The 26,842-nt window shown below is 37.7% G+C and overlaps 1 protein-coding gene across 3 annotated transcripts in view; it reads right to left on the bottom strand.

Annotated features, from left to right (window-relative positions):
* Positions 1 to 26,842, bottom strand: part of COL12A1 (collagen type XII alpha 1 chain) — a 111,620-nt gene that overhangs the window by 7,899 nt on the left and 76,879 nt on the right. For all 3 annotated transcript variants that reach the window (XM_070418228.1, XM_070418226.1, XM_070418227.1), the window contains 14 exons: positions 25,412 to 25,576; positions 24,066 to 24,104; positions 23,831 to 23,969; positions 21,168 to 21,310; positions 20,640 to 20,749; positions 16,381 to 16,530; positions 14,566 to 14,643; positions 13,207 to 13,293; positions 11,538 to 11,591; positions 10,462 to 10,557; positions 9,192 to 9,245; positions 8,782 to 8,835; positions 4,555 to 4,608; positions 2,478 to 2,549 (listed from right to left, as the gene is read on the bottom strand). In XM_070418228.1, coding sequence (XP_070274329.1) covers positions 2,478 to 2,549; positions 4,555 to 4,608; positions 8,782 to 8,835; positions 9,192 to 9,245; positions 10,462 to 10,557; positions 11,538 to 11,591; positions 13,207 to 13,293; positions 14,566 to 14,643; positions 16,381 to 16,530; positions 20,640 to 20,749; positions 21,168 to 21,310; positions 23,831 to 23,969; positions 24,066 to 24,104; positions 25,412 to 25,576 — 1,295 coding nt within the window. The remainder of the gene's footprint in view (positions 1 to 2,477; positions 2,550 to 4,554; positions 4,609 to 8,781; positions 8,836 to 9,191; positions 9,246 to 10,461; positions 10,558 to 11,537; positions 11,592 to 13,206; positions 13,294 to 14,565; positions 14,644 to 16,380; positions 16,531 to 20,639; positions 20,750 to 21,167; positions 21,311 to 23,830; positions 23,970 to 24,065; positions 24,105 to 25,411; positions 25,577 to 26,842) is intronic.

The following is a 26,842-nucleotide window of genomic DNA, read 5'->3' as shown; positions in this document are numbered from 1 at the left end:
GATCCACATAATCACCTCTGCTCAGCTCTCTGACATGATCTTTCCTTTCTCTCTCCTTCACGCCCTTGATTTTGGGTACCCAGGGCTCTCCACTCTTCCTTTCATATACCAGATTCCTTCTTCACTCGGGGCTTTTATTCATGCTGTTCCTACAGCCTGGAATCCCCTTCCCACAGCTCTTCAAACAGCTTGTTCCCTCAATTCATTTCACCACCTCCAGCAGGCTCTGACAGCTATGTCTAAAATAGCCACCTCCCGCCATCACCATTACTCTCTAGTCCTCAGTCTGTTTCTGCTTTCTTGATGTCACTCATCATCACCAGAAATATTTATGTGCATGTTTTTGGTCTATATCCCCCACTAGAATCTCCACGAGGGCAAGGACTTTGTCTTGTTTACTCTTATATCCCCAGACCCTAAAACATTGACTAGCTCATTTAGGCACTAAACAAGTAGGTATTGAGTAAATGAATAAAAATGGCCCATAAGCAGTTTTTGAAAACATCCACTGTACCACATCAGGTGTTGTAAGTTAGCAGGAAGATATCAGCTGGTTATAACAGCTAATGACATAACTGGTGTGCTGCAAGAATTTTTAAAATATGCAATACCTGAGTAGTCAGGGGCACTGACCTCTTTTCCCTTAGATTGTCAAATTTTTTAAAAAATGACAATAGCCATCATAACAATAGCCATACAGTACGAATAAATAAAAATTACACCTGTGTGTGTGTGTGTGTTTTTGTCAGATTGGCAAAAAATAATTATATATTTTGGTGTGTCCAGAATTTTACTAATTAGTTGATATGTGCCATGAGATGAAAAAGGTTGAAAATCACTGACAATAGCTAATTGATTGAGTCAAGGTCTCTGCTAACACCCTTTATACACCCCTCTGCTACCTACTTTGGTGTATAGAAATGAAAGGTAAGATAGAATAGATAAGAAAAGAAGAGGCAACTTGCCACCTTAAAGGACAAGAAAAATAAAAGGAAAAAGGTCAATAAGGTCCAAATAAATGTTACAAGTTACAATCATAAGATAAACTAGAGTTAGGCTCTCCCTTTGCCCAAAGTACCAGACACTGTTAATGGAAACATATTATTATTGACTTTGGAGCCTTATGTAAACTTCAGGGATTTTTTTTTTTACATTTACTGCTATTTTGATATCATTCCTGGTGGTGTTGGGCTTTTTTAATTCACTGCCTCTCTGAGATTGTTCTGGTATAGAGGGTGTGTGGAAGTCATTGTCATTGTCATTGCCAGGATCTAAGGTCACATTTCAAGTCAAGGAAGGGCAAGTTTCTTTCAGGTTTCCAGTGGCAGCCATCAATTGCATCAGGAATAGTCTTGTGTGAGACTCTCCGGTCATAGTAAAACAAAATGGAACCCTGAATAGGCAGAAGAGTTCCATGTACTTAAAACTGCTCTTCTGATGTTTCTGCCAAGATTCATTGAGGAAAAGAGAGTAATAAGATCATATGTTAGGGTACACACAGACTATAAAGTACTTCAGGAGTCCTTTAATCTTTACGTTGCTTGTTCAATTGTATGTAAACATAAAAAGCAACCAATGTCGCATAAAGATTCTACCCTAAATTTGCATGGCATTAAAAATGTTTTTTAAACTCAGGTTTTTGTCAGTTGGACAATACTTAAGAAAACAGAAGTCCAGTCGGGAGAGCAGCTAATAGTTGGACTCAATTATCTTTAGGGTAACTTTTTTATATTTCAGAATTCTATTTAGACAAGATATATCCACAATTCATATGCAAAATAAGGAAGAACTTGTAAAGTATGTGAAGCCCAATAGCAATTACAAATACTTCTGGATATTTTAAGGATGCCAAATTCAGTTTTGGAGATACTAATACCAAATATAGTAGATGGTATGCACAATACCATCTCAATGACTATTTTAACCAAAACACCTGACTAAAGGAAAGTTAAAGCGGACATAAATTGGGCAGTATAAAAAAGTAAAATAGCAGATTCGATCAATGCTTTTAATTCTGGGACTATTCTTCTTAGCATCCTCAAGGAAAGAGAACAGAGCAAGTGGCTTGGCTGGATGATACTGCCCCAGGGTAACATCTGCACACTCCCTACGGAAGCACCATGCACCACCATCATGTATTTTTCTATGTTAAGCAGCATAGCACTCCTAAATGAAGAGAATCATTCTGCTGACCCAGCTTAAAGTGTTAATACAGTGCAGAAATATGTGTCTTGGCTCATCATCCCTTTCTCCTTTTAAAGAAACCCTATAACCACAGTTTTCATCCCAGAATATTCTAACTCAGAGAGAAAAACTTTAGAACTAGTACCAATTTAATTCCACTGGTTTGGCATGGTTTCAACAAACGCTTCAAACACATTACAGCAAAGATAACATAAATATGCCGGAGCCTTTCAGTGTCCTCATTATTGAAGGCAACAGTGAAATAACTCTAGACGTGCAAGCGGTCCACTTACTGGCCTGCCGTGGTCTCCGGGCTTGCCTGGTTTCCCACTCGGTCCTGAGACTCCTGGGGAGCCTGGGGTTCCCTACAACACGCAGGTCGGGAAAGAGGATGATATAATGAAATTAAAATCCCATCTAAAGTAAACTAGTAAAGTGGCAGCTTTAAAAGCTTTTCAATGAAGCAGCATATAATCACATTTTCAGGAAGAGGAAAACCAAATTTTAAGTTGACACAAAGAGAAACAAATCTTGAAAATTCCCATTCAATTTTTATTGACTGTATAGTTCTAAAATATATGTTTGGGCCATTTGAAATATATATATATGAAATCAGTTTTACAATTCACAGACTGTGATCTCAGTAAATTGGTACAAAGTGAAGCTGCAGAAAGCAATTCCTGTTTTTTGGTGTATTTCTATTACATAACTAGACAAGCCATCAAAAGACAGCAGTGCACACTTTGGCTGGGGAAGAAATCAAGAAGGTAGCCAGTTTTTGGCTAAATTTGGCATCATTGTGACAGAGTCTCCCCTTGTCTGCTGGAAATGGCACTCTCAGCCTAGAAATTCACTTTTTCTTTGGTGCATTCTCCACATTTCCACTTCCTTCTGTCACATCAGCACCCTTCACCCCATCAAAACTATAAGAATTTCTCCTTGTTCCTTTTAACCCAGCTTCAAGACACATTAGCCATCTTTTAGTAGAATATACAGGGTGAGCCCTAGCTCAGTGGATAGAGCTTCAGCCCTCAGATGGAAGGGTCCCAGGTTCGATTCCAGTCAAGGGCATGTATTTGGTTGCAGGCTTGATCCTCAGCCCCGGTAGGGGCGTGTGCGGGAAGCAACCAATAGATGTGTCTCTCTCACACCGATATTTCTCTCTCTGTCTCTTCCTTCCACTCTCTAAATATCAATGGAAAAATATCCCTGGGTGAGGATTAGCACAACAACAAAAAAGAATATACAGGGTAGGGCAAAAGTAGGTTTACAGTTCTGAGTATATGAAACAATTTATTCTTGTATTATTACTTATTAATTATTGTATTTTTTCCCTATGAATGACTGTAAACCTATTTTACCCACCCTTGTATATAATGCCTATTAAGCAATACATTATGTTCTAAAGCCTAAAATTTCCTTAAAATGAAATAATCAGATTTGGTAAAATAATTAATCCTTTACTTCCTCAATTATGCAAATTTTAAGCTCTGTAGTAAATACTTTAAATGAAAGTTTACTATACAGTTAAACTCCCCCTTACCTGAAAATATATACATATTAGAAATAAATTAGATTATTTTAACATACGCTATTGAATCTTCATATCCTACCATTATATATGAAAACCTCCATCATCTTAAACAATGTAACTGTGATCTCACTGGAGGCAGGCATACAGATGCCACTTGCAAATCATTGGCTTTAGTATTTTCCCCAAAGATCTTAATTAGAAACCTACTTGAATAAAACTTAATTCCTCAGAATGACTGACAACTATGCAGTAATAAATGTCCTTAAAACTCAAATATCATAGACCACAGATCCTTAAAATTGTATAACAGGAAGTAACCAGTCAGGTCATAAAATGCCACAACTCAATGTGGGGATAGGGGGGACTAAGGCACTAATAGCTAGTGGCCAAGTTATTTAGGGATATTTTCCTATTTTTCAAATATAACTTGATTAAAAAACAAAACTGTATTTTAACACATCTGTTTCCTCTAGCCCAGTGGTTCTCAACCTTCCTAATGCCGCAACCCTTTAATACAGTTCCTCATGTTGTGGTGACCCCCAATTTTATTGTTACAAATTGAACATAATTAAAGCATAGTGATTAATCACAAAAACAATATGTAATTATATATGTGTTTTCCAATGGTCTTAGGCGACCCCTGTGAAAGGGTCGTTTGAGCCCCAAAGGGGTCGCGACCCACAGGTTGAGGACCGCTGCAGTCTAGCCCATTTTGATTTAGGAAAATAAAAACAAAACAGCAACCCCAATGGTGTACCCCCCAGCACAGAAGCCAGGTTACCAGGCTCTTCTCTAGCAAAGTGGACAGACAGCAAGGTAACAAATCCTGTTCTTACCGGTGGCCCAGGTGGACCCCTGGGTCCCATTGCACCATCTTTTCCAGTAAAGCCCTATTGAAAAAATAAAATTAATTAGAGGGTAGTGAGAGAATGACCACGTGAACAGGAAAAATGCTAAACAGGTTGCTAAAGCATGAAGGGTGAAGAATTTAACCCAATTTGCTGTTTGCAGGTCACCTTGCAATAGAAAGGCAAATGTACTACAAAAAAGAAAAACACTTTCAAATTTAATTTAATGCCTTTCACTGAATACTTAATTTCTATACTCATTCATTTATGTAGTTATAAATGCAATCATCTTAAGAGTCAAACTCATCTTCTGCAAAGAAAACCTTTCTTTCTTAAAGATACTAGCTTTTGCTTTTGTAAGAGTATAAAGTCTAAAGGAAAAACTAACCCTTTCTACTGAACAGTCCATGTCCACACACTGGCCCAGGAAGGATAAAAATGGGATGAAAGATATGTTGCTGAGAAAAGCACGCGGTCTCATAAAAGAGGAAAGAGAGCCCAAGCAACTGATCAGTAAACTCCCCTGCTCATTCCCAGAGCAATGGCCAGGGCAGGACTCTTGAAGTTTCCATTCCTGATGAACTCTCCTTCGTCCAAAAAAAAAAAAGGCGACAGAGAACCCCCTCCGTTGGAAACAAAGAAAATCCTCAATCATGTAATTTTTTTTTTTTAGTGGCCCATCTCTCCTCATCTCACAGAGAAGGCCAGACCGGCACTGGTGTCTGCGTGACTGGGAAGGAGAGATCTGCCTCAGGAGCACAGCGCGTCTCCGCACAGGCTCACTCTTTGGCTGTCTCGCCCCATCTCCATCCAGTGCCAAGTGACCTCTGTCTGGAATGAGTCACTCTGCTACCCAGCTAACATCCATCCCAATAGCAGGTCTCTGAAATCCAGCCGAGGATTTCTGAGTCAGATCGTTTTTTATGGTTGTCGCATTCCTCTGTTGAAGGAGATGTTTGTCTCATTTTCTGCAGAGAATAAGAGTGATAATTTCATCCATATTCCTGGATTCTAGCAAAAATCAGGAACATTTGGATTAAGTATCCATGTTTCCATTGATTTTACAATAGGAAGTTTAAATTATTTCTTTAAAATGGTGCTACATATATTCTACTATAAAAATTTCTGAAAATGTTTTTCAGAAAATTATAGAGATAAAAATTTCAAACTATTTTCTGGAAGATCTAATCCTGCTTAAGGAAAAAACACGTTCCAACTTCATCTGCTGTAACGTCAACACCGTTTCTGAGAGCCATTGAAGCAAAAATGTGCTGGTAGTAGTATTGCTTGGGCAGTTTGAATGGGTTTTCTTCCATCTGAATTTCTCCAAATGCTATATAGGGCATGCTCGCTCTTTCTTCCTTTCTTTCTTTCTTTCTTTCTTTCTTTCTTTCTTTCTTTCTTTCTTTCTTCCTTTCTTTCTTTCTTTCTTTCTTCCTTTCTTAACTATCATATTTCTGAATAACCCTTCTTTAGTCAGCCTAAGAACATTTTATTTTTTCCAGCTTTATTGAGGTATAATCGACAAAAGTATCTATAAATTTATGGTGTATAAGGTGATATTTTGATAGATGTATTCATTGTGAAATAATTACCACAATCAAGAAAATCACCTTAATCATGATTATATCCATCACCTCACATAGTTAATTTTTGAGTGTGCTGAGAACATTTAAGATCTACTCTATTAACAAATTTCAATATACAATATAGAATTATCGACTATAGTCACTATATATACTAGACTGCAGATCTCCAGAACTTATGCATCCTGCATAACTGAAATTTTGTACCCTTGACCACTATCTCCCCATTGTCCCCTCTGTCTGCCTCTGGCAACTACGATTCTCCTCTCTGCTAACCTGCGTTCAACTCTTCTTTAGATTCCATACCTAAATAAGATTATGCAGTATTTGTCTTTTTGTGTTTGGCTTATTTCACTCAGCATAATCCTCCAGGTTCATCCATGTTGTCCCAAAATACAGGATTTTCTTATTTTTTAAGACTGAATAGCAGTCTATTTTACATATATTACAGTTCTTTGTCCACTCGGCCATCAATGAACACCTAGGACTGACCAACTATCTTCTTTCAGGAGAAACATATGTTTAACTTGTCCTCAGAAGGACTCTCCACGGAGGCAGCTGCGGATGTTTGTGCTATGACTTTTTCTTTATTGTCAAAGCTCTGGCAGTTGCTGCTGCTTGCCCTCGTGGAAGGGGGGGCTGAAGAGACCTATGGTTGTCTTCATAGATATTCATGTATCCAGTACATATGGTACTTTTGTTACTTTTTAACACTCCCCAAAGCTGTGTCTTGTTTTGAAAATTATCTGTGTTGAAGACAACCCATGCATTCTGTTCCTAACAACTCCACCTTGGTAACAATCTTCCTTCTCCACCATGATCCTTTGGCTTGCTCTCCTGAGCATTCTCTTCTTCTACCACAGGGTTTGAGTTTTGTTCTTTCTTTCTCTCTCTCTCTCTCCCTTTTTTTTCTAACATGCTTGCACCCAAAGTCTACCTAACTTTCCAAAATCAGGTTCTATCAGCACTGTACTTTCAGTATTAGTAGTAGGAAACTAAGTGGTAGATAGGTGTACAAGGCTGTGAGGAAAAAAGTGGAATGATTTTCTGAAAAATATCCTTTCCCTAGGAGACCTGGGTGGCCTCACCACAAAGTTGGATTCTCAAATTAGAATCTGAGAGTGAAAAGCAGAATCCTTCCCACTCCCTCATTTTTCAGGGCAGCAGTGATAGTGGTGACGGCTGCTGATTTCCAGTTCAAAGAGAGCATGTCGATGGGGTTTGTACTGGCGACCCACCATGTCTGCATGAAGCCCACACTGGGTGGTGGCAATGGGCCCAATAAGTTTCAGTAGTAGCAGCAGCAAGCAATTCAGCCCATCATCACTTCTTGTATTTTTTTGGTTTTGTTTTCTAATTGAGTAGACTGACTCTTGCAATCTCACTATTGTCTTTTATTGTTAAATAAGAATTTTTAAAAAACTAATTCCAGTTTCAAGAGTCAGGAAAAAAATGCATACACACACACACACACACACACACACACTGATGTGTGTGTGTGTGTGTGTGTATGTACTAGTATTTATAAATATGTGTGTGTGAGTATATTATATTATATATACTCACAGAGAATACCATTTTCTCTTTGACCTCTCTCCTCTCCCAAACTCTAAAGTAGGCATAGGAGCAAATAAAATTCATTGCCATATCGTTCACCATTTGGTATTATCTGGGAAAATCCTTGCTTCATCTGAATGACCTCCTTCTTCCATCCAGCGGTGTCTTGGAGGTATTAAGGTAAGCAAGTCAATGTTTTCAATGACAGCTTTTACAGCACCAAGGGCCCTCTCAGATTCTGCTGCTAGTCATATGTTTTAACTTTTGATTAGGCAGAATACAGACTACTCTCAGACTGTTGTCTGAACCATAGTATGCTAAAAAGCCCTTAGTTCTATGTTCTGAGCAATTCTAAAATCTCATTAAAATATTCATGAATTTTTATGAAACCAAATATTTCTATAATATTAAATAGAGCATAGAAGCCCTGTTTACTGTACTTATACTAGAAAATATTGGATTTCCTGCACTATTTTCATAGTAAGTCAAGAGCAAATCTGAAATCTGTCACTAATGAGCAAAATTCCTACTAAATACCATTTGTCTATCCCATCCTCAAGGCCTAGGTGATACTTGAGTTCTAAAGATGTAGAGAGGAGGTGCTGACTTCGAAAAAAAGTGCCCGGAAAATAAAGATTATTTTCCTACATAAGAGCTGCCTCATAACAAAGATTTTAATTTTAAGATTTCAAACAATCTGTAATACTATCAACAATAAAAAAATATTTAAAAAATTGAAAAAAGAAAGAAAAAACAATTTGGTAGAATTCTTAAATCTCTTGCTAATCAGCTGAAATTCCTTTTATGGATTTCTTTTTCTAAACCTGATAAGTTAAAAAAAAATTTCCAAATTAAAATTTCAAAGACTCTCCTAAAGTCCTGCCATTTTGTCTCATAGACCTTGAGATTGATCTGATGTTGGTTGAGCCTCTGATAATTGTTTTCCAGTCTTCCACAAAATATGTGAATTCTGCTTTCCAGCCAAGCAAATGAATTGTGGAGGGCTCTTAATTAATAAGCAGCAAGGTGATATCATTTTCAGCATAATCCTAGCTTGCCTGAGAAAACTTACTCGATCTCCTGGCGGTCCCATTGGTCCTGGGGGGCCAGGCAGTCCTGGGGTTCCCTATATGAAAAGAAAGATAGTAATGTACTTCCTGTGTGGAAAAGGATACTTGTTATTCCCCCAAACATTTTTTTTAAAAAGAAAGGAAGTTCAGGGGGCTTCTGAACAGAAACAGAAAGCCAGAAGCAAGCACAGGGTCAGCCATGTTGTAGGTACTTAGTCATCAAGCAGGTAGGTACCTGACCTGACAAAGCATAGACTTTAAGACCAGAACATGAAATGGAAATAATGTGAAGGACACAGCCAGGCTTCTGCTTTGCGGTTTAACCTTGGTTCACCGTCTGAGGCAGCACAAAGGCAGCTTGTCAAATAACACTTGACAAGTGAAAGGAAAGGTAACTTCAAGAACAACTCACTGCTCGGCCCGGAAGTCCTGGCTCGCCAGCATCGCCCTTCATCCCTTGGCGACCCTAGAGAAAGCAGCGGGAACACAGTTCCCAGGCATTTTACAGAGATTAAGTGGAAAGGGAAGACATGAGTCATCTCTGAAATCTCCATCACTTCATAAATCCAATGTAAGAATATTTTTGAAGGGAGATGAATAAATCGCCTTTTGTATTGATGCTCACTCTTTAAACTACAAATGCCATATTATAATTTTCATTGATAATGCTATGGGATAATTTTATATGATTATGGGATAATATGCCTACTTTAAAAGAACATCCTTTAACGTAAGGGAATTTCATTGAAATAAAATTTGAAGGGAGAAAGCTATTTTATCTTAATATATTTAATTTTAATAGATATTCAATGAAATGTTCTAAGAAGATAACATAATTTGATACTTATTACTACTTGTTTGAAGACACTTCTTACAAAGGAAAGCTGAATTAATTAAAACCGATAATTTAATAGTAGTAAAAGAAAAAAAAAGGTAAAGCCTCTACAACTTTCTTTTGGACATAAGAAGCTCACAGTAGATGCATTCAACCCTCTTGAGAAAGAAAGCCCTGTTCCTTCATATGTCTCATTTCTAGCTATATCTAATATAGGTTTTATTTTCTTTAAATGCCAAAAAAAGTAATCTATCTTCCTAAAAGGGAAATTAGACTTAAATTTAAGAACTATGCAGTTATTGTATTCTTATTCGTAAAGTATATTTACTTTAGCTTAATATACAGAAAAAGTTAAATACAATATGAGTGTTAAAAGGTAAAACATGCTTTATAATTCAGATCAGCATTTAAAATAAAATATGAGCCTCAAAAGGTAAAACATCCTTTTTAATTCAGATTAGCATTTTAAAATGTTTAAAGAAGTAATGACCTAGATAAATAATGCAAGCTTGCCTTGAGGTCGTAGGTATTAGAAAAGGACTTTAGGGCAGCCACAGATTGAAAGCAATTTCAAAGTCTTCAGGATGTTGAAGGATATATGTATTATTTATTTTAAAATTTTTATAGGTCAAAGAAGTAGTGTAATTTTTGTCTACATAGTTACACATTATTACATATACTATTTACATGTCTGAAATCATAGTCCTCATAGGAAGTTATCTCAATGACTAACTGTTGAGTTCTCTGAGAAAACATTCGATTTGGCAAAACATAGTAAAAAAATGTTCCAGTTAAATTCAGTGTTAATCTGCCATCCTCACTTAATACAGAAAGCCTTTGTACTTACTTGTTCTCCCGGAATAGAGAGTCCGTTGGGTCCCTGGGGACCTGGAGGACCCTGGGGGCCTGGAGGACCTGAATCCCCACGAGGACCAGGGGGCCCCTAAAATACACAAGGAAGAAACAACCACATGGTCATGTAATGCTCATCCAGTGCCTTCCTAACCTTAAAACACCATCAAATAATTCTTCATATAAGAACAACTGGAAAATGAAATAAATTCACAAGAATACTTAAATTTCCAAAACTCCTATTAGAAGTACATTTTTTGAAGTAAAACATATTGACTATAATGTATTCAGATATTTATATTCATAAACTCATGAGATCAAAATTCAAATGTTATTGGATTTGGTTTATTTTAAGCTAGTCCTGAATTCTCTTAGACTTGGGCTTATTTCTGGAACTAACATGTATATGAATCAAGCAAGGAGCAGATAGCCACTGCGTAGATGCTCTGTACTGAAGCTTCTTTGCAATGTGTCTAGGTGTAAACGGCACAAACTTGGAGTCAGACAGACCTGGGCTAGCATCCCAGCCTCACCCTTTCCTGACTGACTTAGCTTATCATTGGTGAGATTATGACGAAAGCTACACATTATCTTCATAAAATATGCCCCTTAAAAAGCTTGAGGTGGTTTATGGAAGACCAGTGTGAAACTGGTCAGAGGGCCAGGTGACCCCCAGCAAACACACATGTGGCTGCCCAGCTCTTTCTCTGAGACAGGTGTAAGGAAAAGCAGCAGACCTGTCCCCAACCCTCTCCAGCTCTCTCATGGGACTCTGCCCCCTGTGGGGTCTTCTGATTGATGGCTGGGTCACCCCGTTTCCAGATGTTGCAGCAGAGCCCATAGGTTCTGCAGATTCCCAGGTGCAATTCCTACAGCAGTGACACACCCTGGACATTTATTTCTCTGGTCCATCATTTTGACATCCAAAGACAAGACAGAGGTGATATATTGCCTAAGGCACACTAAACATGAACTGACTTGCTCAAGGTCACATACCCCCTTAGCAGAAGTTTGAACAACCAGCCTTCAACATATAGATGAACATTCAAATGCACTCTGAAATATACTTACGATCGCCCCATTGATACCTCTTTCACCTCTGGGACCTTTAGCACCAGGTCCGCCCTAAAATACACAGTAAGAACACATTTCAGGGTGAATGTAAGGAAAGTAGGAAAAAGTTGATACATAAAAACTGTTTCAAGAAGCAGCGTATTCTCCAATCAATACTTCTGTAGCTACTTACAAAATACTGAAGTAAAGACTTTATATCCCACAAATAAGTGGGGAAAGGGAATTTCAAAACCTTGTACATCCTACGTGTCTCATTTTTACATTGTGAACTTTCTTAATTGTTAGAAAATCTTGAAGTTTATTTGAAAATGTGAGGTTTACTGGAAAAAAGCAAGCATTATTTAAATACAGTAAAGAGAAAGTTCAGCTTTGGAATTATATGCATGCATTCTTCAGGGGAAATAATATACAAAAAGAAGAGTATCTTGGATCCCTCAGAATCTCAGAATATGTAGTTCAGTAACAGGAAGTCAGAGACTACTGACCAAAGAAGAAATAAATATGGTAGTGATAGCTAATAATGTTATCTTACAATGAGAGAAAAACATCTCTACTTCTCAAAAACATCTAAGTCACATTGGGATATAATTTTATGATTACAAATATACATCAGGTAAATCACTATTAATAGAAATTATGGTAATTCCAGTGACATTCTGATTCTGTACATGAGAAGCTGACTTATAATTAATCTAAAATCAATTTACATTTTTTTGTTATAACCTCTGTATAGTAAAATTGGGTATTATAAGAATCTCTGAGCTGTTTCTATGTTAATTAATCATATTCTTAAAAGAGGCCATTAGAAGAATGACTACCACTTCTCAAAACCAGCCCAGCTCAGATGTTGGATTGATAAGAGCAAAGGGTTCCACGTTGATTAATGAGACATATCACTGCAATCTTCAATGTTTTGTCTACACTTTCTTGGTCTCCCCTCCCCCATAAATAGATGTAGACTTTATCTTATCATTCCAGTTACTCTAAACCCCAATACTTTCACCCAGAGTTTATATCAGCACATATGTAACATCTTCATATGTTATTCCCATGTGATGTCTGTGGCATAAGGTACACATATCCTTGCTCTAAACAAATTGTTCTTGGGTTAGCCACTCAACTGTGGTTCCATAACATCTACAGAAGAAGCTTTTAGGAGATATAAGGAATTTTTAGAAGCATGTGATTACAGATGGAAACCCAGATTCACATCTTTAAGAGAAAAGTTCTTAAATACGAAGCTGGTTTCATTCATTACTGCATATTCAAATGTGTTTAAATTTTCTTCTTGTATTACTCCACCAAAATATACCACAAAAGTGGTCTGCAATATGGCTTGCTCTGTCCCAGAAAATGTGGATGGCTAGAAGCATTTTATGCAAAAGAATACATGGAACAGACAGCAGAATCTCAGAGGAAAGTGTGGGGGCGGGGTGTGGATCAACCAAAGAACTTGTATGCATATATGCATAGCTCATGGACACAGACAATAGGGTGGTGAAGGCCTAGGATGGGGGGGGCGGGGGGAAGGCTAGAAGGAGTTAATGAGGGGGGAAAAGGGACATATGTAATACTTCCAACAATAAAGATTTAAATTTAAAAAATAAAAAAGAATGAATACTCCAAAGCTTTAAAGGAAAAACGAGGGCTTTTTCAGTTTCCTTACAGCAGGGCCGGGTGGTCCTGGAGGTCCAACGCTGTCCTGTGTGCACGTGCACGCATTCGGAAGAGCTGGGCATTTTGCTTCATCTCTCTGGAATGTTGAGAAGAATATTTACCTTTGAATTGAGGGTAAAAATGACTCCCCATCCCCCACTTCCATTGATCATATTTACACAAGGAAATCTGTTTCCCAGTGTGCAGAAATAATTTTAGTTATCATTGCAAATAGTCTTGGGTTGAATCTTGTTTTGCTCCTTTATGTCTTTATTTTACATTTACTCTAGGAAACCTCACATAACAAAGAAATGTCTACAGAACTGCCACCGTGACCACTGGTTGTCTAACCCAGTTTCTGCTAATCTGGTGGTAGAGAAATGCCCATTTCATTTAGAAAACCTGAAGTCCTTCCCATGGCCTACGAAGCTTTACATGCTCCGCAAAGCACCACCGTGGTCATCCCACTTTCCCCATTCGCTCTGCTCCAGCCCCACTGATCTGACTAATATTTCTCAGATCTTGTGGCACATTGTGGCCTTAGGGCCTTTGGTTTTACAGATCCCTCTGGCTCTGGCTCTAGTCTCCACATTATTGGCTCCTCACCTGATTCAGGTCTCTGCTTAAATCTCACCGTATCACTGAGGGCTGATGGTATGCACTTGGCTATCTATCCCTTTACCCTGATTTGTTTTTCATCCTAGGACTTTCGCTCTATACCATAGTCTATAGCTACTTGTCCATTCTTTCTCTTCCCCTGCTGTTCACTAGAATATTTACCTTTCGCTGCTGTGGCCCTAGCATATAGAATAGTGCCTGGCTTATCCCAGGTGCTCCATCAATAAATGCTGAATAAATGACGCACCCTCATCCCGGGGGCGTATGCAGTTTATCGCTTGCCCAATGCTTCAAATCCATCATCAGCATTTAACTTTGTAACCACTTACCACTCACACAGATACTATGGGAGTGAGTCGTCATCTCAAAAACAAATCCAGTTAGTCCTAAACATTAGATATCCAGAGAGGTGATGGCTTATTCTATAAAATGCTGGGATTTTATAAACAACAGAAGGAATCTGTTGGAGGTGTATCAAACATGCTGACGCAGCAGGACTTTTCTAACTACGCATAACACCCTGGCTGCTGGGGAGAATTGACAGATGTGTCTGATCCATTCTCCGTTCCTGGCTTCCTAGGCTGGGGTCCCTGGTCCCAGCCCTGGTAGCTGATTAGCATGCACAGAGATGTGTGCGTCCTGAAGAAGAAGTTGCTGAGTGCTGCTTCCTCTCCCAGCCCATCAGCATCCGGATCCCTCTCTCCCAGGGGGCTAATGAAACGGCCACAGGCTTCCATTCTGCTTGACTCACCCTTGAGGGAATATCACAGCATCTGTCTCTACTGGTCCACACTGGACTGCAGACGATATCGAAATTCTGGATTTGGAACTGCAAACAACCAACAGCAACATCAGCTAAAGATGCATGAGAAACATTTTATACTAACATTTCCACAATTTAACCTTTGCCAACTTCTCTGTCTCAAGGGTGCAAGGCCTTGGGAGCAAATGGGGTCCTTACTTCCTAAGGAAAGAACATAAAAGCCTGTGCCTAAGATAAAGAGACAGTAAAACAAATGCTCATGTGAAATTCCCACTTCTGATTCACTTCCTTGGCTAAAAAGAAATGTTTGATTGAGTTTTGTTTTTTTAAAGAGAACTAATTTCTTTGTTTAATGGTGAATTTGTTTCATTAAGAATTTGAAAACATCACACAGTTAAATCAACTTTAATAGCCTATCCTTGTAGAAAAGTAAAATTTCAAAAGCCATTCCGCATTTATTCTACCATTGACGCTCTTTTTTTTCCCATAAATTCTTACCTAGGGGCTGACCAATAATTTTTATGGTTACTCTTAACTATTTCAATATAGTACATCCTCCCTTATTATTCACAGAGGGATTCGTTCCAGGACCCCCACAGACACCAAAACCCAAAGATGTTCAAGGCTATGTAAAATGACCTAGTATTTGCATAACCTAAGCACATCCTCCCATGTATTTTAAATTATCTCTTGGTTACTTATAATACCTAATACAACATAAATTCTATGTAAATAATTATTTACACTATATTGCTTAGGATTTGACTTTTTGGAATTTTTTTTTTTTTTTAGTATTATTTCCAATCCTCTGTTGAATCCACAAGACACATAATCTATAGATACTAAGGGCCAGCTGTAATATATACTTCCTATCTTTCTATTTTTAAAAAATAAAACTCTTTTAATAAGAAGGAAAATACTTTTTTAGCTATAACTTATTTTATATCTCTGATATAGTTATTCTATTTAAACATAAAATACAGTAGTCAATAGAAAGTCTGAATTTTAATCACAATTATATTAAACTTGCACTTATTGTTTTTCATTGTAGAATAGAAATTTCAACTTTTGAATCTAGGAGAAGAAAATTCTGTCTATGGAAGAAAGCTAAATTAAGTAAATATAGTTTAAAAATTAATAGAAGCCAAAGGTAGCAGACTTGCTTTTAGAACTCTGTGATTATCAATTGACATTCAGCATGAACTTCAGTGTTCATACGGCTTGGTACAGTGAAACCTCCAGTTAAAACTGTCTCACTAGATAGAACCATAAATAGGATTGGCACGCTCCTGCCTCCAACATGCGCCAGTGAACTTGTTAGTAATGCGGTCAGTTGGCTGCTGTTCTACACTGATCTTCCCTCGGAGACAGACGACGGCTCCTCTGCGAGAAAGCGCGGGCTCTAGTGATGGCCGCAGCCAATGTCCACAAGTGCTTAACGTCCCGACTGCACAAATTTGTATTAGCAATTACTCTCTTTGAAGAACAAAAAAATGAATTATTTTAGATTTCACTGATTATCTTGGCAGCGATTGTGTTGTACTCTCCAATTTGATCCCGTTTCAAGATGACTGCATGATGTTCTCTGTTGCCTTGACATCTTATTTTGTTTTTAGCAATAAAACACATTATTATATTCTGTCAGTAGCATATTTCCTGAATATAACTTCTCCCAAGTTCCAATCCGAATAAGAAACTTAACAATTTAAAACTCACTGAGAAAAAACAACTCACTTGTTATTTAAAAAATGCCCTTTTAATCTTGACTCAAGATACCAAGAAAAATAAAAACGCGTTACTTACTGTGGCTGATTTCCTCTCCCCTTTAAGTAGTTTCCCAAGAATTTCATAACCATCCGTTGTGATATTTCCAGCTTCCTTGATGTCTTTTTCTATAATTTCATAGCAGTCGATGTAAATCTTAATACTTTTTGAGGTCACTACGATATGAACCTATAAAGATCATTTGTTTCCATTATAAATTTTTCACCACCAAAAAATTGGCTGACTTCTGCATATTTCATATCACAGGTTTAAAAATGTATTCTTTAAGCTATTCTCATCCCCCAAAGAAGCATTTTAGACTAAAATCCAAGACCAGGTTGCAATGTCTTGTCATTTATTAACATCAAATCAAATGACCCACGTAACCTCTCTAGGTCAGTTTCCTTCAGCCACATATACATGCATAATTTCTTATTTTCCCACCATGTACTGTTACTAAGATGACCAGAGATAATATAGATGAGATGATTCTGTAAACTATAACGAACTATTCAAATACAAGCTAATAAACCAATAATTTATTATTATATTCAGTAAAACAGAGCCTCGAATGTCTTTCACTGACTTTCTAAGTTGAATTTTTAATTTGTTTTCTTTTATATTATTTATTGATTTAAGAGAGAGAGAGACAGAGACAGAGATAGAGACATCGATTTGTTGTTCCACTGTATTCATTCATTGGTTGATTCTTTTATGCGTCCTGACCAGGGATCAAACCCACAACTTTGGTGTATCAGACGATGCTCTAACCAACTGAGCTACCTGGCCAGGAATAATTTTTTCCAAATTTCAGTCAACAAGAACTTTCAAACTATATAAATACCTAACATAGTAAGAACCAGCATACGTCTTCTATAGAGATTCAGCTCTAGAAACCAATAGATCAAGATTCAACTTTATTCTGTCTGATATTGAGTACGCTAGTAATATTAAGAAATCTATTAGGACAGATAATTAATAAAACATGAGTATCTCAATAATGTAAAAAATGGTTTCAGGTAATCTTTAAAGTTTATAGTCTTGTTGATAGTTTCCACTTATCACAGCACAAATACTTAAGTAAGCACTTGATTATTTTGAAAAGTTCAGCTCCAAGTTAAAAGAAACAGAAGTTCCCTTAAATGTTTTGAGTCAATAAACATAAGAACAATCCCTAGAGATTTTTTTAAAACAGTAACTATTTTTCCCACTGAGAATCACCACCAAAACACTAATTTAGTGCATCTGTAAGTGGCAAGTATGAATTACATGTGGCATTTATATATATAAAAGTAATACATAGCTTACTAAAAATAAAGAAATTTTAAATGCCCACAGCACAGTCATCTAACATTGAATTCAAGAACAGCATTATACAAGCATTCCCAAGACATTTATTACCTAACTAGAGGCCCAGTGCACGATTCGTGCATGGGTGGGGTCAGGCCAGCCCACCCGGATCAGGCAGATGGGGCTGGGTGGCTGTGGGGAGGGGCGGCAGGCGGTTGGTGGGCCAGCCCTGCCCCTAATGGGGGGGGGGGGGGGGATGATCAGAGGTGGTGCCAGCCAGGGGGAGGGGCTGCAGGCAGTTTTCCTGCTGGCCCCACCCCTGGTCAAACTCCTGGTCAAACTCTCGGTTGAACTCCCAGTTGAGGGGACAATTTGCATATCAGCCTTTTATTATATAGGAAGGAAGGGACAATTTGCATATTAGCCTTTTATTATATAGGATAGGAAGTAAAACTTGTTTGTTTGTTTTTTGCTTAATCCTTTCACCCTTTTGGACACAGACAATAGTATAGTGATTGCCAGAGGGAAGGAGGGGTGGGAGCAGGTGGAAGAGGTAAAGGGGAGATAAATGGTGGTGGAAGTAGACTTGATTTAGGGTGGTAAACACATGCAATATACAGATGATGTACTGTAGAATTGTGTACCTGAAACCTGGGTAATTTTACTAAGCAATGTCACCCCAATAAATTCAATAAAAATTATAAAAAGGACTAAACCTTATTTGTTAGCTCTTGTGTGAACAATCACAGAGATAAATATTACGAAGTACTTGAAAAAAATTATAGTATCCAGAATTATGTCAAAATCAAGACTCTTAGTTTGTAACAAAATTATCCCAAATATACTGGTCATTCAATGTCAACATACTAAGCACATGCTAAAAACATGTTTTACTACAATCTCTTCCGCATGTTCTACTGCATTTTAAACACATGCATAATCACATTTTAGAGTGGGTTCTTCATCTGCAGACCCTCGTCCTACGTACTTAGAAACCATCTCTAAACTGTGAAAATTTCACAGACCAGCAGAAAGAAATAGAAGCACTCATTCCAATTCATCTCCCAGCCCATACTCTGCCATTCTCTAAAACTTCATTTTTCATCTATTCCTCTTTTGCCTCTTAATGGAAATTTCTCACTTGGATATATGTCATCTGTCACAACAGAATGGAGACACAAAAAAACTTTTCAAGAGAATTTTCAAGAATCAATAGCTGTCTGCTAGTCCCTGTTTAAGCTCTTTTAGCCTACCCTCTCTTTCCCAAGAGCCCCCTGGATGTCATTTCCACTCATTCCCTGCTATGGGAGTGCAACTCATTACCCCACAGACTGAAGGACTTCAGTCCCTGGATTAGATGGAAAATCAAAGAAGAATGTTTGAATCCTTGAATCAGTAAAGAATGTAATAGCCAATAGTGATTGAACTTGTTACTTGAATTGATGTAGGAGAGTAGGTGAAAAGAATGGGGTAAGGGAATGGAAGAAGGAAGAGTATAGTGAAAAAGTGGAGAGAAAAAACTAATAAAAAGAAACATAGTATGGAAAAAAGAAAGTAGAGAATTTGAGGAGGGCAGAAGACTTGTAAGGAGAAAAACCTAAGACTACAAATACCTTTCTATAAAGGCAAATGAAGCAATGCCAAAAATAACGATCTTGGATTTGCAATAATTGACTGTCGCTATAGACCTCTGCAAAATATTTCTTTTTTTGCTCAAGTAAAATGAAGCATTCAATGAAAGTTCAAAACTTAAAAATAAATGGCTATCAGTTGGCTAGTAGAAATTAAATTTCTAATATCTTTAGAGAGTATGGAAGGAAAAACGAAATAGTCCTTTTTAGCAGGTTACTCAAATATGAATTTAATAGGTGTAGCAATGAGCCAGAAAAAGTTCATAAGAACCTTGCCAGATTCATCATCTAATATTGGATAAGGAGAAGTTGAAGCTAATAATATTTGCCAAACTAGAGTTTGCTTTCCCAATGAGGCATTTATTTTATTGCATGCACTTCACCATGAAAGTCAATAAACTGTGAAGTGGATGTGCCATTATTCTCAAAGAGCTTTGTTTTCTTTCATTGTATTTTGCTAATGTGCACATTGGGAAGCCTTTTTGAGCTTCCTGAGAAGAGTCCCTTGCCATCCTGACTGAGAACTTAATTCACGAATAAGAAAAGCATTCTGGAAAGAACCCAAATTCTCAGGAATAGGATCAGCAAGAAATAACAGCTACATCTACTCAAATACAGAAAAGTTTTTCCGTTTTCGCTTGAGAATTAGATTGAACTGGAAATACTTGTCTTCGATATAGGAGATTAACTTTCTGAGTGTCATGCTGGAGAAATTTTAGACCACTTGTGCAACCAAAGGTATTCCTCCTGCTAACCCAATGGATGAAGAAATACTATTAAAAAGTCCGTTCCTAATCTAGCTTATCCTTTTCTTTTCTAATATGTCAAACTTCAGTACTTTTGTCAATCATCTTTTAAAAATCTTACAGGAAGTCTCTATTATCCTTGGATGTTGACATACACAGGAATTAATTAAGATAAACAAAAATAGACAATCCCATAAGAACGCATCTTAGAACTTCCAACAAGATATTTTAGAAAATCCATAGTGTGTTAATGTAAATGTTAATCATATAAACATTTATCTTTATTATTTTGGCAGATAGTGATAACCTTTATACTGGCATGTCTGTAAGTTTACCATAAACAAGCAAGCAGAAGCAGCTTTATAAAATAATAATCCTATCAATTAAAATATAATAAAAATTAAGCTTTGGAAATGAAATAATGTAATGGTTCACAATAAAATGGTAGATAGAAAAAGTAGTCATACTACATGATTCAAATTTTTAAAAGATATTAGCATAAGATTTTATTTTTAAAAGATATGGTTATATTTTTACCAATTTAGCATAACATTTTAACAAATAATAAAATAAATTAACTTAAAATATCAAGCCATATTCTTTTTTCTATAAGTAACCAGATAATATTTACCTTATGAAAACTTCCATAAAATAATGACTTCACTTCTTCTGTGTCGAATGTAATAGTCTGCACCTCACCTCTTGTATCCTTGTTAAAGAATGATAATGTCTTGCTAGAAGCTGTAATTAACACGTAATTGTTACTAAATCACAAGCCTGGTATACTTTATATTGAAAGTATTCATGATGTTTCTTTTTTGGTAAGATGTCTAAAAAATTCAATAGTTTTAGTTGGGATAAAACATAATTAAAATATTTACTAATAAGCTACATTTTTAAAACTTTAAACATAAAAGCATATGTCAAGTAAATATATACAGGGTGGGGCAAAAGTAAGTTTATAGTTGTTGTTATTATGGAAAATAATATAATAATTCATGAATAATACAAAAATAAACTCTGTGTTTCTCAAATTCACAGCTATAAACTACGTTTGCCCCACTCTGCATATTCAGAAGGTTCTTATAAAAAGAAGTCAAGAGAAAACCTAACCAACAATATGTACACATGTGCCTTAAAATAAGATAAAAATCCTTACGATCTGCAATCACTCCAACTTGTGGTTTGTAGTCTCTGTCTGTGATTTGCCAAATTGCAAAAGGGTCACTAGGAGATTCTGGGAGAAGTCTGAACAATAATATAATCGTGTATGAAGGAGGGAGTCCATTTGGGTGTAGATCTCTGTGGATAAAACAAATGAATGAATTCACTAATAAAAATTTCTCATCAGAAATAGAGAATATTTTAGATCTTTGGACCAGAATCTTATTATGGGTAGTTTTAGAAGTCATTTATAATAATCTGGCAACATATTAGAAGGAGAAAATTTTAGGAAAGACATCAAAAGAACAAGCACTAAAGGTCCATTATGTAAGTAGTAATAGATTATTTATAATCTGATAAAGTCACAGAAGTCTGGGAAATTGCCAAATGGTCTTTTATCCTAAGAACTAATTTTTTCTAGACGCATAAACAATTGCAAAATTACATACTAATTTTAGAGTGATAAACATTATACCTATGGATGTAACTTCAAGAAAATGAATCTCACTAAATATACTTAAGTCCCAGTGTCAGGGGTATGAGATTATAAAATAGCTTAAGGTTTTAATTTCTCCCTCGCTTTCTCCAGTAGTTTTTACACTCCCAAATTCCTCCCTTGAAATAAATAAATCACATAATCTCCAGAAGCTTACATGTTCCTAAAAAGAAAACGAGTAATAAATGTTAAGGTCATGTACATGCACCAACGTTTAGTGCTGATAAAGGGATGGAATTCAATTAAAAGGAAATGTTGCTTTGCTCTAAGGCTGTTAGACAAAAACATGTGGTTCCATGTGTCCTCCCAGAGTTGACTCCATCGCTATTCAGGGGAACCATTGAAGCTAAATTGATGGTTTTCTGTCTGAGACTATTTAATAACATTTTATTTCTGAAGGCAGGGAAAAGGCCTTGATCATCACCTCTCAGACAGGGGAGAACCTATTCTTCTGTGAATCTTGACAGAGGGCCCAGAATGTCGCTTGAGGTTTCAAGCCCTTGCACCAACCACACCACTGGTACTTCTGGAATATGATGCTGCTCTGCCTTTTAAACATGTATTCTGGGCAAGCAGACACAATAGCTTCTGTGTGTTCAAAAGCCTACTATCTTCATAATATCCCATGTTAAAAATAATATCTTCTCCATATTAATTTATGTCTAACCTTGCCCATTTTTTTTCTTCTTTCTCAGTTAATGAGTCCTTCCGACGGGGGGGGGGGGGGGGGGGGGCAGGGGGGGGATTGAATTGCACTTATGGTTCTTTCAGCCATAAGCTCTGACTCATGAGAGGACAATAGGCTATCATAAGTAAAAAGGTAGGTATTGCCCAGCCGAGGTGGCTCAGTGGCTGAGCGTCGACCTATGAATCAGAAGGTCACAGTTCAATTCAATTTCCAGTCAGGGCACATGCCCAGGTTTCGGGCTTGATCCCCTGTGTGATTCTCTCTCATCATTGATGTTTCTCTCTCTCTCTCTCTCTCTCTCTCTCTCCCTTCCTCTGTGAAATCAATTTTTAAAAAATCTTTTAAAGGTAGGTATCAAATCTTGGGGTGACTGAGAGTTAAACGCTGGGTCTGAAGGTTTACTGAAAAACCTAAAATTGGGAACCAGCCTGGTTGACCATCAAAGAGTTAGGAACTTCAGTGTGGCCGCACTACAATACGATCGCTGCTTCCTTAAAGGAAATTAGTTTCGGTTTTAGTCTGAATTTTCCGTCAGCTTTCCCAGAGCGTTTCACATTTCAGACAGCATTTTCTGACCCTGTCCTCAGTTCCTGAAAGCTTTATTTCTGCGTGTTCTTTTCGCTCTCTAAGTTGCCAAACACATATTTCTCAAGATTAAAATGTTTCCATTCTAATGAATAAAAAATACATACTTTGGTTATCGTTCCCAGGTGCAAACTTGCATGGAGTATAAAATAACAACATCTAGAGCAGTGGTTCTCAACCTTGGCTGCACTTTAGAATCACTGGGGGGGAATCCTTTTAAAATCCTGATTTCTGGGCCTCATCCTCCAGAAATTCTGTTTCTTTGTTATGGGGTGGGGCCACAACATTAGCAACAAAGAAACAGAATTTCCGGAGGATGAGGCCCAGAAATCAGGATTTTAAAAAAGAGTCCCAGGTGATTCTAATGTGCAGCCAAGGTTGAGAACCACTGATCTAGAGCTACCTGGCAGATCGTGGGAGCATCGCCCAATAAAAATCAACCGCTGCCCCTCCAAACACGGACAAGCAGAGCTGCGAGGGCTTCCATCTGCTGGAGGTTCTGAAACCCTGAAAAGAATGCTGCTCTCCTCCTGCACCTACTCCAGCAGTCCCTCTGCACCCCAGGGAGCGGCGTTCCAAATAAGAAGTTGCCTTCCTGTTTAAACAGCCTCCCTTAGCAAAAGCATAGCTATGATCCTCGCCTTGAATTCAAAAGGGCCAGGAACCCATAATCCTACAGAACCAGGGTGAGATGCTGAGGTTTGAGGAGACCGAGGCCGGAGTCCTCCTCTCCTGTGTGACCTGGGAGAAGACACTTAACCCAACTGCATTTCCGGAAATTAAGCCAGGTCGTTCATAAGGAGTCTTCTGACCAATCGAAAGTTCCAGGATTCCAAGAGCCTCAAAAATCATCATTGTCAGAAAAAGACCCGCCTGCTGTCATACTTACGCTGTGGGCTGATTGACGAAGGCGTTCTTCTGAAGCCTGTAGGAGGAGTAGCTGGGGAAAGACCCTGACTCCAAAGAGACGCCTTGGACGGAAGCAAAATTCTTCTCTGTGAGGTTGTATGCTTCAAGCATCTTAAAACCTTTACATCAGAAAATAAAATATTGAAGTGAGGTCATTTAAATTATTTTTTGGCTTGAATCCTGAAACAAATTAGCCCAGGCTTATAAATGCTTACCTGGTGAGGTGTAGCCATCCAAATAAATGAGAGGACAATCTGCAATAGACAGTGTTCTTTAAGCATGATTCACCAACGCAATATGCAAACATTGTATATGGACACAAATCAGCGATGTACATATATCAAATAATGAAATTCTTCATGCATTTATAAAAACTCACATTGATCTAATTTTTTTATAACGGATTTCTTGTAGACTTCCCACGTGTAGGAGGAATTACACTATTGACCAGTATTAGCAATGTTTTCTCAACATTCTCCAACCCAATTAGAATTCTACAATGTTCTTAAGAATAGTAAAATACAATTAAAGGGGGGATATTCAGATGTTTTTAAATAGCTTAAAGAACTTTTTTTCTCCCACCCAGGGAATTTCATATTTTTGCAAAGGCAAGAGGAGTATGTTGCCATCCAACTCTCTTGCCTACAAAACATCATGTAACAATTATATGTCTACAGCGGTTTTCACACTGGGCCCCCCAGAGCCAGGAATCCCAGAGAGTGGCTTTCAGGACCACTGGGAGTGGACATGCGACAACTGTAGTTCCCTGCCCACCTGGCACCAGGACAGCTCCTTTCTGAGTTTCAAGGTCAGTTTCACAGTAAAGTACTGACCATTGTTTACTATTGCCATCTCTCCCAGATCTCTGAGGATTTAACATAATGTTTAATAGGGGAAACTGTAACACTTGCAAATCATAGCCCTGCCTAGGATCAAAAGTCTAGACTAGCGGCACAACTGCCTCCGTAATCTAATGCCCCAAGAATCAGTGTTAATGGGTGGGGAAGAGGATAAATTGACAAAAATAATGAACGTTTTGGCCTTCACTGTATTTTAAAAGTTGAACATGAGATCTTGGCATAAGGAGAAAAATCTATAACCAAAAAGACAAATGGGAACCAAACAAATTTCTATGGAGCACACATGTACAAGTCAGTTTTCTCATTGCTCCCTTGAAGCCCGGATGTTGACAGAACAAACACCAATTGATTACTAATAGGGGCAAACCTTCATCTCACAGTAATGCTTCTGTAAACGCATTCCTGAAGCTGAAGATTAATTTACTCAAATGTCACAGGCATTGGGATGGTGGGGAAAGGATGTATTAAAACACTTTATTTCCATATAAGGAATATATTACATCTTCAAAGCTTAAAATGGACCTCTGACAAGCACACATTTAGCACAATCTCAATAGGAACAATGACTCATCGGGTTCTCAAGGGATTTCCCAGGATCTATTTATGCACAGGCTTGGTCCCATATAGGATAGGGAATGGCCTACCGAGTAGTTACTTTTCAAAACAAATGAGATTATGGTCCCATATGGACCATGACTTACTTGAGGTGGCAGTTTCACAGACAAATGTGATGAGGTTGTCCTCTATCTTCTCAAAAGATTCAAAGTCATCCACAATGAACACGTGCCGCTCGCTTGGTTTGCTGGCAATATTGGCAAGCTCGTTGTACTCAACATCAGCCACACCAACAACAAAGACACTGAACCCTGAAAAGCATGTTTACAGAGTGAATTACAACAATTCAAAGTAAAATCTTATCAGAACCAATGCTGTATTTCCTCAGTGTGTGCAGCACATTCTTTTAACTGACACAAACTCTCCTTAATAAATATGTCCTTTCGCCCTGACCGGTTTGGCTCAGTGGATAGAGCATCGGCCTGTGGACTCAAGGGTCCCAGGTTCGATTCCAGTCAAGGACATGTACCTTGGCTGCGGGCACATCCCCAGTAGGGGGCGTGCAGGAGGCAGCTGATTGATGCTTCTCGCTCATTGATGTTTCTAACTCTCTATCCCTCCCCTTCCTCTCTGTAAAAAATCAATAAAATATATTTAAAAAATAAATAAATAATAAGTCCTTTCTCCAGGTCTTCCTATTTTCTGGATTATAAAATTCAATTAATTGGATTTCCTAGAATAAAATCCTAACAAAAGGCAAACATTTTCAGAGCAGAAAGATTAACATGGTGCTCATTTCCTTCCACAGATCTACAGTGCTGATAGACCCAAGAATTCTGCAGCTCTCTTGGGCACCATTAACATTTTAAGCTTGTGTGACTCAGAAACCAGGAATGGGCTCACTTAAAAATTTGATTCTCAACAAACTCAAGCTCAAAGGCAGCATTCTGGTCACTTTTAAAATGAAATATATGGCCCGGCCAGCATGGCCCAGTGGTTGAGCATCAACCTATGAACCAGGAGGTCACAGTTTGATTCCTCAATCCCCAATGTGGGGCGTGCAGGAGGCAGCCAGTCAATGTTTCTCTCTCATTATTTGATGTTTCTATCTCTCCTTCTCCCTTCCTCTCTAAAATCAATAAAAAAAGAAATGTTTAAAAAGTAAAATGAAATATACAATTCCCACTAGCAATAACTTTATTTAGGTTAATACAAGTAAAGTTTTTACTCCAAAAGCTTGATTTGACTGTTAAAAAAATAACTATGTAAGGAATTAGTTACATAATTAGGTATAAATAAGGTAACATAAGGAGTAAGTATTCATAACCCCAAACTTAAATCAGCTAGGAGCACGAAATATGCTGAAATCTGATCAAAGTGCATAAAACAGTAGCAGTCATTTATAAAAAGATCAGTGCAGTTCCATGTAACCAAGTACTTTTCGATCACTGCAATAGATAATGCACAACATATGTCTACCTTGGACCTGAGGGGGCTTCAGAGAGGGCATTAATGCAAGTACTGGAATTACCTTGTTTCATCTCTAATAATCCTGAATAACTCATCCAAAGGACAGT

This window comes from Myotis yumanensis, unplaced genomic scaffold (assembly GCF_028538775.1).
Source record: "Myotis yumanensis isolate MYYU_CA2020_CCGP unplaced genomic scaffold, mMyoYum1.0.hap1 SCAF_6, whole genome shotgun sequence".
NCBI lineage: Eukaryota > Metazoa > Chordata > Mammalia > Chiroptera > Vespertilionidae > Myotis > Myotis yumanensis.
This window is presented reverse-complemented; position numbering and strand designations above follow the sequence as displayed.